The sequence below is a fragment of the Phaseolus vulgaris genome, chromosome 3, assembly GCF_051622355.1.
Source record: "Phaseolus vulgaris cultivar YP4 chromosome 3, ASM5162235v1, whole genome shotgun sequence".
Classification (NCBI taxonomy): Eukaryota; Viridiplantae; Streptophyta; class Magnoliopsida; order Fabales; family Fabaceae; genus Phaseolus; species Phaseolus vulgaris.
In genome coordinates, this window is record NC_143500.1 from 47,527,660 (window position 1) to 47,543,234 (window position 15,575).

Consider the following 15,575-nt stretch of genomic DNA (forward strand, 5'->3'; position numbering starts at 1 on the left):
TCATGTTTGCTCTTCTCTTTTAGTTAAATTTTGAATTTGTTAGGTTTGTCTATGTTTAGGCTTTGCATGTGACCCTTTTAGTTTTAGGGTTAATCTTTGTTAGATCAGGGTCCTAGTGATATAATTAGATTTTTTATAAAGACTATATGGTGCAGGTTAAGTTACCTTTAAGTTTTTTGCAGAGTTTGAACTCTTAGTGAGTATCTCCTCAATTTCAAGTAAGGGAAGTTAGTTTAAATTTTCAATAGAATCTTAGGTTAGAAGATCTGGATGTGGGGGTGACATGATCACCAATTCCAAAATTTTCTTGCAAGATTGTTTGTTTTAAGTATATTAGAAGTTGATTGAGATTTGAATGTGAAATTTGATATATGGTAGATGTTATAAAATTATATTGTTTTTATTTGAATAAGTAAATGAATGTATTTAAATAGTTTGATGAATCACTTAAAGGATAATGTTGTTGAGTATTGGTTGTTTGATGTTGATTTAGAGTAATTATTCAACTATAGCAGAGATTTTGTTACTTTGGTTTAGTATATTTAATAAAATAACAATTGAATGACAATATTAGGTGCCCTCAGGTGCATTTTTGCTCAAAGTGAAAATTTTTGTTCAAGCCAAATGTTTTAAGTAGCTCACGGGTGCATTTTTGCTCACACTGGAACTTTTCGATCAAACCAAAATTTTTAGGTAGTTCGCGGGTGCAGTTTTGCTCACACAGAAAGATTTTCGCTCAAGCAACAAAAAAAATCTAAAAAAAAAACTTAAAACTGAAATATTTATCTTTGCTTTTAAAAGGTTGGTTTATTTCTATTTTATAGTTTTTCTTATAAATTATGTACAATTTTATTTCATGTCTATTTAATTAAAAAATCCTTTAATTAGATATTTATGTGATTATTGGATATTTTTTGTGTGATTTGAAATTCTAAGCTTTGGTATGATTTAATTGTGTGATTTTGGATATTGTGAGATGTGGAATATGCATCTTAATCAAAACATAGTATTTTCAGGAAAGAAAATATTGTGTTAAGATTGTTTAGGATGTGTTTTCACTAGGGATTCGTCTAGAAGGAGATATTTTGACCCTCCTGAGATAATGAAATCGTATAGATGAAGTTATTCAGGTAGTGAGAGTCAAAGGAGATTCATATGAATGAGTAAATTGTTTGAAAGATAACTAACTTGACCTATTATATGAATTAACCTTGTCATAGTGGGAGAGAGATGATATTAAGATTATTTATGCGTATAGCTGTGTAGATTCCACAGTGAGATAGTATGACAGGTGCAAATCTTTGAGTCTAAGTTAATTACACGAGTTTTCCGAAAGTATAGTCAATTGTCTATGTGTTGTGAGTCCGTAGAAGTCTGACAAGAGAAAGATGAATTATGATTTAGGATAGACACTTGATGGTTATGTGGAGATGTATGAGAATTAATGACTTTACGTGGATATTTAAAGTTATATTTACATTAGAAGTTTTAAAAACAACTAATTTACCCTTTTATTTGTTTTGTGGTGTTTTTCATTAATTTGTGATTATTGTATATTTACACAAGAACAAATAATGTTACAGGTGATAAAACTCCTCAGTGAGAAACTGAATGATGAAAATGTTTATGTTCTTTTGAATATTTGTTTTAATTTTATATAAATATTTAAAGTTTTATGAAAAGGGACATGTTTTTGAAACATGAAAGAGTTGTAAACATATTTGTATTATATTTAATTAGTAATATGTTCATTAACTTATAGTTGGAAATTTATCTTTAAAATTTTAAATAAAAAAGAAAAATTTAGACAATATAAAATAATCTTCTATGAATAGTTTCCTTCATCTAGACTAGTTGCTACAAATATAATTCACATTTATTCTTCTAAAATCAAAATCAAAATCAAATAAATTTTTATATATGTAGGTTATTTTATTTTGTATGTTATATATTATATATCTATCTTTATTTTCACCTATTTATGTTTTTTGGTTTTTTTTTCTTGAAAACAATAATATATATATATCTATATATATATATATATCTAAAATGTTAAATAAGTAAGTAGAGTAAAGATATATGTTTTATGTTAAAAAAACTATAATTTGTAAATAGAATCATTAAATTAGAAAAAAAATTTGCAGTGTATAAAAAATTTAATAAAATTAGAAACTACAAACGATATAAAGAAGACGTTACACAAAGTTTGTACAAATTGTTCATCATTCTACATTTTTAGGAAGGTAATTAAAAGAACTCTTTGTGTATTAAAAATATCCTATTATATTTAAATATACAAAGCGTTGATATTCCTTTCAAATCATAGAAATCATAATTTTAGTTTGTTGTAATCTATATATCTTTCTATATGTTGTGGACAATGATGAACCATTATCCAGTGAAGTTTATTAGGAATTGATGGAGTAAAATGCAAATAGGTGTTTTTAAGAAGTTAGTGAAAATAATTACAGATAAAGTTTAAACTTCGAGGACATGACAACAAATCACAGGTGGATTAATGATAATATTGTAACTTAAGCAATTGTGAACTTTAATTTGAGGACAACATTTTATATATTTAGGCAGTGACAAGGGTTAATTAGATTAAGGTAATAACAAAATTGAATGTAGGTTTTATATCTATGATGTTAAATGATATGCATTATTTTGTATGATTGGTTCATTAAAACATAGTTTAATAGCTTGTAATTTACACTAAAATTAAAAGGTTAATATTTCTATTTTTAGAGTAATGGCAACTTTTAGTTTTTTGCAAAATACTTAACTTTTCAAGGATTTGAGCAATTATTTCACATTGAGGTAGTTACTATTTGGGTATAAGTGTTGTACTCAAATTTGAAAGTGGTAAATAATAAGATTATAACTATAAAGTCACATTTGTAAAGGTGTAGGTATTTTTACTATATAAAACATTATTCCAATATGTTTGAGTTTAATACTTTTTGGTTTAAATGCTAAATTTACTATAATATAAGATGTAATAACATTATAATTATTAAAAAAATCTCACTTTGTCATCTCTTTCCTCTTATTTTTAATGAATATATTCTTCTAATTTCTTCAACTTTCTATTTTTTTCCCTAATCAAAATAATTTCATTTTCATTCTAATTTTTTTATTCCCAAACAAAAATTAGGGAACATTATTTTTTGAAAAAATTTTCTTACTTGTAAGAACAATCAAATGACTCCTACCACTTTTTCTCTTGTCTTCTAAATATAAATTAGATAATATTGTGAGTAAGAAAGAGAAAGAAGTGATAAAAAGAAAAGTAAGAAAAGCATGGAAGGTAATGATGGTGGGTTGTGTCAGATGTTAGAGTCACATGTGACAAAAGAGGTGAATTGATTGGGCCATCCAGTATCTGGAAACCTGAGATTTGGTTGCAGCTTCTATCATCGAACAAAATAATGAATTGAAGAACTTGACAACATCGACAACATCAACATTTTTCTCGGCACATTCAAATACATACTTTGCAATTAATCCGTACCCACCCGCTATGTACATTATTAATGAGGATGGACTTCTACATGGGAAACATCTTACTTCAATTCTTATTTCCTTTGTTACCATTTAATATACTTCTTAAATCATTTAGAATTCATACCTCACTATATTTTTAAATTTGTTCATTTTTAAAATAATAATAATCATAGTATAATTTTTAAAATAATTGAAATCGATCTAATACTTATTAGAAAATAATGTATTCTTATTACCTTAATGTAAACATTAATTTACAGGAATATTATATATATTACATTTTTTACTTATGCAATTACATCATCATTCTAAATGTTGATATAAGACTTATGGAGTTTCATGAAGATGAAATAATAATTATAAGATGTCAATGTTTCTTAATGTTTCTTTAGGAAAGAAGATTTATATACATGCTAACTATGCTAACTAGAGTACCATTCTTAATGTTATAATATTAACATTTGAGTACTAAAGTTATATATATATTTTTTTTATGTTAGGCATATGTTTTGCAATTTCGAGTATGTTATGATAACATAATTAAAGATAATTGTCATATTTAAAGATATTGTTCGTTTTGAAACTCAAAATTCTGTCATAAATTTTTAAGCCTTAAAAAAATTAAGAGAACAAGATGTATTTAAATTGTTATTGATCTTGACTCTTGAGTTAGGTGAGATAGTAACTATTAATTATGACTTATTATAATTTGATTTAGAATAAATATGTTTTCGTTCCTATTTTATTTTTTTTACTGCTTTATGAATGTTGTAAAGTTTTACAGATTCTTATTATTTCAACTGATTTAAATTTTTAAAAAAGTGTTTTAATTAATAGAATGACATTTTTCTAGGTTATTGGACAATTTTAGTATATTTTTTTAACATTTTTAATATATTAAGATTGTTAGTGCTTGAAGAATAAGCAACCTAAAGTAAGGAGAGATGAAATATGTTTTAGAAGTATTTAGATTTGATCCTGTAATATGAGATTGTTAAGTATATGGTTGTATAGTTATTCTAGAAATAAGTTATAAATTTCTATATTCATATGATCAAGTGTTATTATATTTGAATGAATGAATGAATATGAACATAGTATATGATTCATATTTATGATTCTGTTGTTTTTTATTAAATTTGAACATTGAACATATTTGAACATTGAACATACTTATATATTTAAATGAATGATATACTTGCAGTTTTGATTGTTGAAATTAGTTGTATGTGAGGTATAAAAGGGGTTAAAATAGTTGGTCTTGTTATTTCTTATAAAAAAATTGTGATAATCAAGTATAAAATAATAAGTATTGTAATTAATTATCTAATGAATGATTATAATGATAGTGACAACTAGAGTACCACAAGGTTACCAATACTAAAAATAAGTTGTGGGTAATGGCCAGTGGACTAAGACCCAATAAATCATGATAATGGACCATTGTTAGTGTTGAAAACACAAATTTAACTAACTCAATATGAAAAAATGTTACTTTTAAAGACTTTTTAAAGGGGATGAAAAAGAGTGAAGTAAGATTACAATGAGACAATCTTTTAAAAGAAAATTGAAGTGTTTAGAGAAATGCTAATGTTTGAGTATAAAAGAAAGATAAGCTTATCACTCACTATTTTGAATTTAGGTTTGATGACGAAATAAAAAATATTTGTGAGGTGATGTCTATTCTAACTAATTGAGGAAATAAAAAGTTTTTTATAAGAAAATTGAGGAATTTTAGAGTTAAAATAATTAAAGAAAGAGTATTTTAGTAAAAAATATGATATTTTTATTTAAAATATTGCTATTTATAAATAATTAGTCAATATTGTAATTAAAAACTGTGAAAGATATATAAGTTTATATTTCTTTAACTTAATTATTAGTGATTAAGTATGATTTTTTAAGTTTCACTTTAAATATCTTGACTCTCTTAATAAATTATCTTTCCTAAAACTATTTCTTAGCTTCAAGCTTTTTTTAACCAAGTTATTAAGTTGTTTGAAATTCTTTGTTGGATATCAAAATATTTTCACAAACATCAATCTATTCGGATCAATTATTAAACTAAACTACACTCACGCGTGTTAGTTGTCCCTATCAAAAAATGTGATTTTGCAATAATTGAAACAATTTTTAATCATGTAAAAATGTGCAAGATAATGTGTTATCTAGATTTTATTTCTATTAATATTTTAGTTTATCCATTGCATAAGTTAAATATTAATTTTATATACTTAAAATTTATAACAAATAATTTTTATATATCTTTTTTAAGAAAAAAAACTACTCACCATTTTATTTTCTTTTTCTTATTTATCTGTTTTGTTTTCACTATACTCTTTATTTCTCACCCTGACTCCAACCTTCAACATGCAACTTTTAGCATCTCTGCAACTTCGAAGGCTTCTCTTCCATTTCGTTTCTTTTCATTCAAATCTCCTTCACCTGTTTTCATCTCTTCTGGTATTGGTGGTGGTGTTCAAGTTGAGATAGGGTTGGGTTAGATTGAGAGAGAAAAGGTACAGGGGCAAAATTAGGAAAAAAATAGATAACTAGAAAAAGAAAAAAAAAATAGCCATCGGAAAAGATTATTATATTGAGTGTACTTTTAGAAAAAAGACCAAATTAAAATATATAAACAGTGAAATGAAACTAAAAAACACAAATAATAATGAATCAGTCTAAAATATATTTTAAATTGATAATAAATCATTTATATTTTGATATATCATCTAAATCATTGATCACTTCTTTTTTAAAATATTGAATTTCAAGTCAAAACTAAACTATAAAAAAAAAAAAGCGACAAATCTTGGTCTTTACTCTTGAAAGCCAGGATTCTTAAATCAAAATATGAATTTCGAACGGTTTATAGATCTTCTCTTTGGCTTGGAATTAAGCAATTTTATTCTACCATACTTGACTATACTTATTGGACGGTTGGTATAGGTTCTTTTATTAATTTTTGGAATGATAAATGATGCTCTACTACTTCTTTAGTAAATATTGCAGGGTTATCTGATGGTGTTAGCATTCCGGATACAGTCTCTCAATTTTGGACAGGTTGTGATTGGAATATTCCCTTCTCTTTACAGCAGATGCCTCTTTTTTTTAATCATATCATGATTAGAGAGGATCAGGATATTCATAATTGGATTCTAAATGAGTCTGGTCGTTTCACTCTTAAATCGGCTAGGACTTTTTTCTTGGAACCAGGAGTTCCAGGTGGTTGGGGTAAATTCATTTGGTCTTCATTTATTCCGCCTTCCAAAACTCTAGTACTCTGGAAAAAATTTTCATGGGCGACTTCTTACAGATCAACATATTCAGAATAAGGGTTTGCATATATGTTCTATGTGTTCGCTTTGTGAAAAGCAAGAGGAATCTATTCAACATCTATTTTTTGAATGTTCTAACGCATTGCATATTTGGAGTTGGGTACGACAAATATTTCTTACTTCTCATTTCTCTAATAAGGATGATCTACTTTCTTTTATTAAGAGTGATGGTAGTCATTTGGTTAAATTGATTAAGCTTGCGGGGATAACCTTTTCTATATGGATGATATGGCGTATGAGGAATTATGCTAGATTTCACGATAAGATTGGGGTTTCTGAGGCTATTTCGATAATTAAAGATTTAACTTGTCTAGTGGGAAATTCGTCTAAAGCTTCAATGAAGAATGATATGTTGGACTTCAACGTGATTAAGTTTTTCGGTATTACGACTCGTAGTGGTAAAGTTCTTCGTCCTCTTTCTATTAGATGAGAATTTCCTTCACCAGGCTGGGTCAAAATTAATATTGATGGGGCTGCTAGGGGGTATCCTGGTCTTGCTACTTGTGGAGGTATTTTTCGTGGGAGTATGGGAGAATTTATTGGTGTTTTTTCAGCGTTTCTTGAAGTTCAAACTGCTTTGGTTGCTGAGTTTTATGGAGTTATACATGCTATGGAGGAAGCTCAAAAAATGGGACTTACTAATGTCTGGCTTGAATGTGATTCTGCCTTGGTTTGTGCTGCGTTTACTGCTAGGACTAATGTTCCGTGGATGCTTCAGAATCGATGGAATACTTGTCTTAATTTTTGTGGGACAATCAGGTTTAAGGTAACTCATATTTTTCGTGAAGGGAATGTGTGCTGATAAGTTGGCTAATTTAGGATTTATTCATAGAGAATCTTTTCATTGGTATAATAGACTCCTAGCTAGTCTGTTCTTAGAATTCTTTATGAATAGGTATAATTTACCTATGTATCGTTTGTGTTAACATATGGGTTTTGGTCTAGTCCTCCCATATTTTTGTATTTTCTTTCTTTTTTCTTTTTTTAATAATATTTTTTTTTCATGTGATGGCAGATGATTGTTGTTACTTGAGGTGTTAGCTTAGCTGAGATGTCAAGTTGCATAGTGATGCCTAACACGAAAACTTTATAAAAAAAAAAGAAAATAAAATTTTCAAAAAATCTTTTGTCAATGTTAATAAAAATAATTAAAAGAGTTCCCCTAAAAAAACATAATTAAAAATATTTTTATTCAAGATGATTTTAAATATATAAATAATTAAAAATAATAATAAATTAAATTTATTAACTTATTACATAATATATTAATAAATTTGTTAAGAATCTAAGAAGGTTTTCATTTTAGAGTTTTTGTGATCATGTTAGGATTAAAGAAAAAAAATATGTTTATAAATTATTACTGAATGTGATTTCTAGGGAATGAGACTAACACATTTTTTCAATTGAAATCTAAGGAGTAATAATATTCATTTTAAAATTTTGTTTTCTATTTTATTTTAAAAATTACTTGTATCTTTCTCTTAATGCAATTTTAGAAAAAAAATTATAACGAAATTATTAAACTTTAAAGTGGAAAATATTTTTAATATATATATATATATATATACATGAAATAGTAAAAGAAAAATGAAAAGAAATTGTGATTCCGTATCTACTTTATTCGATTTGAATAAAATGACCTCCAATAATAAGAAAAAAAGGTTTGGAAACATAAAAAAAAGTCTTTGTACTTCGTAGGTCGTTGATGAAATATTTAGCTACTTGCTTAATCCAAGATTATTCCATCAGATAATATCACTGCACGATGATTGGGCACCCAACAACTTTAAAAACATAAATTATTTTTTAGAGAAATAAATGCATAATAATAAGTAGTATAAAAAGAACGCCATTAATGACACTGATGAGGAGAAGACACGTTATGAAGTTATCTTACTTTATCATGAAATGGTTAAAACCTCTAAAAGTCCAACATCAATTACGAACTATTCCCCTTAAAGTTTTACCATTATGAGTAGTTGAGCGTGTTTTCCTGCAACCATTTCTTCTTGGTTGATTGGTGAAGTTGCTGCTACTCCAGAGGAAGGGTAGTGTTGGAATATTAACCTTTGAAGAAATTTGCAGAAAGGTTCATGGACCTTTTCGAGAGGCTTACTTGTGGTCCGTAACTGCTGATGGCAACTGCTCAGTGGTCACAGGAAGCAACCTCCAAAGCCAGCACTTAACTTTCCTCTTCCTTTAACTTCCCTTCCCTCCCCTTCCCCCATCTGCTTATTAACAATGCAATAAGAGGAGAAAGACCAAAGCTTAAGCAATGGAACTGAACAAGCATTTTCTTTTGTGCCAAGGTAATGAAAATGGCTTCACAGTGAAAACTTTTTTTCCTCTCTTCTTAATAAACTTTTTTTTTTATGTGCATGCTAATTCTCTCTCGGATCATGTCCAAGTGTTCATCTTTGTTGTTTCTTTAAATTTTGTACATTTTGAGTTAAAATATGCGCATGCATGTCTACCCTTTTGAGCTTTCTGCTTGTCTTTTGGAGTCACGGTTATGGATAGCTTGCCAGACCCGTTTTTTGGTGTAAAGTCTTCTTCTTTTGTTTTTCTGTCATGTTTGTTTTGGTCGTCATGTCATGAGATTTAATTACTGGGAAGACATATTTGTCAGTTTACTGTTCTGTGAAAGCGGAATCAGCAATGGATATTTAGAATGCAAAAGGAGAGTCTTTGATTCTGTTTTCCGTAGAAAATGCTTGCTGAAAAAATTGGTGGGATTCTGATTTTTGTGATTTTCCAGCTGTTTCATTGATGATCAAAGGGCATGACAGTTTTGATCTGAACCTTGTTTCGGGGCTGACCTATAGGTCTGATGCCACTGTTCTGCATTTTCTGTTGGCTATTTGGGATCTGTTTACCATTTTAACAAAATTGAGTTTGCAATGGATTTTTTTTGTTTTGTTTTTAAATGTTATGAAGTCTTATGCTGAAGCCTAGCCAACTGAATCAAGCTTGTGATCTCATGGTTGTGCTGAAGGAATTGGACTTTGATATGCGGTATTGATCTTTTACTTTCTGGGGGAGACTGAGAAACGATGCCAAGCCAGCTATGGTTTTCACTGCCAATGATTTACAAGAATGGAAAGATTTTCCCAAAGGACTCAAGGTTCTTCTTCTTGAGGGAGACAGCATTTCTGCTGCCGAAATAAGGGCAAAGCTCGAAGCCATGGACTATAATGGTAAGACTTTTTGGATTCCATCTTTTTGTTATGGCATGGCTCACTTCTTTATCTACATCTAACAATTCCCACGTATGGCCCATAGTGGGTAAGTTGGTCCCCATCTTTCTATCCGATGGCATCTTGTAAAGCCGCATTGCTTTACAATCCTTATATGGTCAATTGGTATAATTGTGGTTCAGATTTTAGTTGCTCTTGGAGCCTAGAAAATTTGACAAAATTTAGTTGCCCTTTGGAGCCTTGAAAATTTGGAACAATACCTTTATCTTTTCACATATGGTATTTCTTTGCACCTTATGAAGCTGATATAAGTGTTTTTAAAACTGAATGTGGTCTAAATCGTAAAGATATAAAGTATTAAAATTTGTCAGTTATCTTACTCGTATGGGTTAAATTGTAAAGATCTGAAGTGTAAAAAATGGTCAGTTAACTGTGTCTGAACTATCGAATCTACACTAATTTTGTACATTGGCTGTCATTTCAGTTGCCTAGACAGGAATTTAGTAGTAAAAAAAAGTTTCATGAAACAAGTTTAACTGGAGTTATATCTTATGTCTTGGGGATCAACCTAAGTATAATTTGGTCTTTATTGAAGTCACATGGTTCTTTTACTCTCTGCTCCTTGTCTCCCGCATCTCTCCCATTCTTGTTTCCCGTACATGCTTGTTCTGTCTATTAATTTGTTTAGTATGTTTCGAGTTTCTGTACAGTTTCTACATTCTGTGATGAGAATGAAGCCTTGTCAGCAATCTCAAGTACACCTGAAAGCTTCCACATTGCCATAGTAGAGGTAATGGATTTTCATTTTCTATATAATGAAAAATCATTATGATGTAATTGCAAAATTTAAAATTAGAAAAAGAAGGTCCTTGTTGCTGCCAAACTTAAGAAAATAAAATACACTTCTTTCTTTGGTATAACTTTAAAGTTCTTAAATCTAATCACAAGGGATGACTGTAGTCATCCTGTATATTTTGCTCTTTCTGAGGATACTTGTATCTTTGTTGAAGTTCTATATCTGAATCTCATGATTGGTACAACTTTGATGAAATCATTTTTAACCGAATGTATTCATCCTAATTGCAGGTGAGTTCAAGCAGTAGCGAGGGAGGTTTCAAATTTCTTGAGAATGCCAAGGACTTGCCAACCATTAGTAAGTATAGAGACCAAAATGAATTTGCTAGTTTAACCTCTGTTAGATCTTTAAATCTCCAATCTTTACTCTATAATAATGGTCATTTGCACATCAATTATCTCGTCTGAATGCGGAACCAAAACCAGTTGCAGATAAGGAGATAAACATCAATATGCCTTTGAAGTCCAATTCGGGAGAGTTTGTATTGCATTGCATGCTGTTGTTTTCATACCTGCAACTTGTCATTTTTTTAGTAGCTTTTATCAATTTAATTTATGAATGATCTGGAAGAGAACATGGCATGGAAAATGTGGGGTAAAGTTTGCTTCAAAGCTGTTTTCTGCTCATTGTAAACTTTCTTACGAGTGATACTTCCAATTTTTCATGTAGTGACTTCTAACAACCATTGCCTGAACACAATGATGAAGTGCATAGCGGTAAGCTTACATCCCCATTGTTTAAGCTATATTACTTGAACTAAGCTAAATGCAATCTTGTTTGTCATTGTTTAGGATTTTTTCTTAATGGTAGTTAGTTAAATTCAACCATTTGATTCATTCAATATTTGCGCAAAATATGATCTTTAACTCACTAGACACAGTACGTTTTCCTTTTGTTCTGATTGGTAATGGAAGCTTCTTGACTCTTTGCTCCATTTTGTTTTTAAGCTTGGTGCAGTTGAGTTCCTCAGCAAACCACTCTCCGAGGACAAGCTCAAAAATATCTGGCAGCATGTGGTTCACAAGGTCTGTGATGTTGATGATACTACCATGGTATTTACTATTAACTTAATATCAGCAAAATAATTTCTCATGTGATTGAACTCAAGCAGGCATTCAGTTCTGGGACAAGTATCCTGTGTGAATCGCTTAAACCTGTCAAGGAATCTGTAGTGCCCATGTTGCAGCTCCAAAAAGACAATGAACAACATGAAAGTAGCGTATCCATTGATATAGAGAAAGTATCCAGGTTTACTGATAATGATCATGTACTCTCTCCTGGAAATGATAAATATCCAGCTCCTTCAACCCCACAATTGATGCATGGGACAAGATTGTTAGACGATGGTGATTGCCAAGAGCAGACTAATTGCTCAACAGAAAAAGAAAGTGGGGAACATGATGGAGAATCTAAATCTGTCGAAACTACATGTGGAAATTTGAATGCTGAAACTGAAAGTACTGCTCAAGAGAGGAAATCGGAAATTACTTTGGCTAGGAAGGAAGTGGATTTAGTTGACACTTCCAAGGGTGAGAGTGTTGCTTCTCTACATACACAAAAAAGAAAGGTTGTAAGCAACACTGACAAAAATACAAAATCTCCAAATAAAGTAGGTGTTCGTAGTGATTCATGTGAGATAAGACCAAGTCGGAAGAAGATGAAAGTAAGTTGCTTTACGACTATTCATTGATGTTTCGGTTCCTCTAACCCTCTTGCCCATGCTGCTGTTTGCTTGAAAATTACAGTGACTGTCTGACACATTTTGAAAAATGTTTCCCATTTATTGTGCCTGCATATCCTGGAGAGTTGATGTAGAAAACTCGGACATGATTCCATTTGATATTCATAATCATGAAGTGATAATTAACTGAAAACTAGTAATGGAAGTGTCAAACTTAACTAATCTATGATTGGAAATCTAGGAAATACTCTTACAGTTTTGGTACTTGTTTTGGTCGCAGGTAGACTGGACGCCTGAGCTGCACAAAAAATTTGTGAAGGCAGTTGAGCAACTAAGCATTGATCAAGCCATTCCTTCTAGAATATTAGAATTAATGAAAGTGGAGGGCTTGACAAGGCATAATGTGGCAAGCCATCTTCAGGTCATTTTATACATTACTGAGAATTATGGTTGATCAATTTTGTATCCGCAATACTGAAACAAGTTTTTAAATAAACAGAAGTACAGAATGCACAAGAGACAAATCTTTCCCAAGGAAGAAGATCGGAAATGGTTGAATCAAAGAGAAAGGAGCTATTGTCTTCAAAGACCAATTATGGCCTTTCCTCCATATCATTCTAATCACACACTTCCTCTGGCTCCTGTATATCCTATGTGGGGACAATCTAGCAGTCAAACGGCTGGCATGCAGATTTGGAGCTCTCCTGGTTATCCCTTGTGGCAGCCTACTGCTGAAAATTGGCACTGGAAACCATTTCCAAGGGTAATATTTTATTTTCGGAATATGATGTTTTTCTTCCATGTTATATAGCTCTCAGGCTTGTGAGATGTCGATTTTGCGGTTATGAATGTAGTTTGACCTATGGTTACTTGATCTTTCAGATGCATGCAGATGCATGGGGCTGTCCAGTGTTACCAGTACCACCACCTCCTCAAGCTCCTTTTCCCTACTCTCAGGTTAGTATCAGCAAAACGAAGATATTAACCTAGTATCTGTAGTATTTTGCATGTTAATGATTAGTGTCTCTCTATGCATGATTCATTTTTTCTAGTTATTTATCTGTGATACTAATCATATATTTTTCATCAAACCTCAGAATATGCCTGCGTTGCTCAATGCTGATGCTGCAGATCACACGTTTACCATGCCACAAAGTTCCTTAGAGCATTATCCGGTATGCAACACTGTCAGTTTTTTTCTACTTGATCATGGTGGCCACTGGCCAGTCACTCATATATACATGCATTCTAATTGGCTCTCAGGAACTTCATGTTGAGATGAAATTATAACTGAACTCAAAAGCCTTAGAAAGATGACAATGAGGAAACTTAAGTGTATTGTACTCAATCAGTGTAGAATTGCATGAAATAGCTGGGGACGTTTAGAAGTAGGTTGGAAATAGATTTCTAACAGGCATGCATGTTACAATAGTTAAGTCTTTGATAAACTTTTGTATAAACACTAAGAAGAAAATAAAGAAATAAAATGGATTAATTTCTCTAATAAGATAAAAAGTTATACATAATATTGTGTCCAGTCAAGCACATGTGATATGAGATCATGATGGATGTTGTTCTTGTAGTGCTAAATCAAGTGGTGTAGTTCTAGCTAAACTTGAATGCAACAGGGATGAAGTCGTTGAGTCTTATAATAATTAACTAAGCCAGTTTTTTAGTGAAATCCAAACAAACTCAATGATCTCTCACCATGTAGTGTGTTATACCATGCATGCATGCAGGCACAGGAGGTGGTTGACAAGGTTGTGAAAGAGGCAGTAAGCAAGCCATGGTTACCCTTGCCTTTGGGCCTGAAACCTCCTTCCACAGATAGTGTGTTGGCTGAGTTATCAAGGCAAGGCATTTCAAGCATCCCTCCTAGGAGCAGCAAGGGTTCAAATTCAGGCTGACATGGATGCATGCACCAAGAGTTGTTATGATGGTGACCAACTAGAAGGGGGTCTACCTGATCAACAACACCCTGTTGTAGCAATTATTTTTGTTTTCCCAAGTGTAATGAGGTTCCAACTAGGAGTTGTTGTTGGGACTATTTTGTTTTACCTCATTTGGTCCCATCACCCCACCTACCAATTTTAGGTCTCTCCTATTCTGCTGTCTGGTTACAGATTCCATGATGAAACCAACAAGTAGACTTTGTTTGTTCCTATCCAAAGACACATGCCAAACAAGGCAACAAATAATAAATGAAGAGAAAAGTCAGCTGCTTTAATGCAGTGGTGAACACCCGTTAGGCAACTTAGCCGGTTCAGAATTTGCCACGCATCCATTGATGCTCTCTTCAAAATTTGTGGCTGTAAATACATTATGAGCTCAACCTTGTGACTGGGATATTAATTGTTGTGAATGAGGTACTTTTGGGGGCATAAAGTGTACTCTTAACAGTGATTTTCTATGGGGGGGTGGGGGTCCGTGGGATGCCTAATAATGATAAAGAGGATGGGGTACACTTCGTGAATAAAGTTGAGTACACAACTTTCACACATGCTTCCTCTTCAATTTGTTCTGGTTTTACCAAATCTAGTATCCACTTGTGTCCTAACTATCTCATCCCTTATTTATTCTTCAATTTTACTTTTTTGCCCTTTTGACAAAGACAATCCTTCATCCTATTGCAAGGCATTAAGACCCTCTTAGGTTCAAAAGGAGAAGTAATAGAGACAATACCTTCTTTGTTCGGACCTAACACCACATTTCTATCCTTCTAAATAGGGTCACATTTTTATCCTTCTAAATAAGATTAAATATATTTTTGTCCTTGTTAAGAAATTAATTTTATATATTTTAGATACTAATAAAGAAATTATTGAAATGAGGTGTTGGTAGTTTTTTTTATTTGGCAAACAGATTTTCAAAGTAGAGGAAGGACCCATTCTATTACAAGTACGGTTTAAAGTTTGAATTAGAAAAAAAAAACAATTTTGTATTTTAGTACAAGATACAAAATTATATTTAAGCGTTCTAAATAAATATTAAGAGTG

General features: G+C 31.0%; 1 protein-coding gene across 4 annotated transcripts; it reads left to right on the forward strand.

Annotated features, from left to right (window-relative positions):
• Window positions 1–8,707: 8,707 nt before the first annotated feature.
• On the forward strand, window positions 8,708–15,077 carry APRR2 (CheY-like two-component responsive regulator family protein). 4 transcript variants are annotated; one of them, XM_068609125.2, is made up of 12 exons: window positions 8,708–9,154; window positions 9,841–10,042; window positions 10,753–10,832; window positions 11,129–11,195; window positions 11,568–11,614; window positions 11,846–11,923; window positions 12,010–12,561; window positions 12,860–13,000; window positions 13,079–13,342; window positions 13,462–13,536; window positions 13,677–13,754; window positions 14,319–15,077. In XM_068609125.2, exons 2-12 carry the CDS (start codon window positions 9,913–9,915, stop codon window positions 14,484–14,486), a joined length of 1,680 nt encoding a protein of 559 aa, XP_068465226.1. In that variant the 5' UTR covers window positions 8,708–9,154; window positions 9,841–9,912; the 3' UTR covers window positions 14,487–15,077. The 4 variants fall into 4 exon arrangements, with proteins under 4 accessions (XP_068465226.1, XP_068465230.1, XP_068465229.1 ...); XM_068609129.2 differs by having other exon boundaries at window positions 8,712–9,154; window positions 9,783–10,042; XM_068609128.2 differs by having other exon boundaries at window positions 8,712–9,154; window positions 9,783–10,042; window positions 13,462–13,531; window positions 13,672–13,754.
• The last annotated feature ends 498 nt before the right edge of the window (window positions 15,078–15,575 follow it).

Excerpts from the sequence above, each read along its gene's own strand:
- APRR2 (XM_068609125.2), top strand. The coding sequence starts at position 9,913 with ATGGTTTTCACTGCCAATGATTTACAAGAATGGAAAGATTTTCCCAAA. Across the intron at positions 11,924-12,009 it reads GGCAGCATGTGGTTCACAAG|GCATTCAGTTCTGGGACAAG; the intron begins GTCTGTGATGTT and ends GAACTCAAGCAG. Across the intron at positions 13,537-13,676 it reads CTCCTTTTCCCTACTCTCAG|AATATGCCTGCGTTGCTCAA; the intron begins GTTAGTATCAGC and ends ATCAAACCTCAG.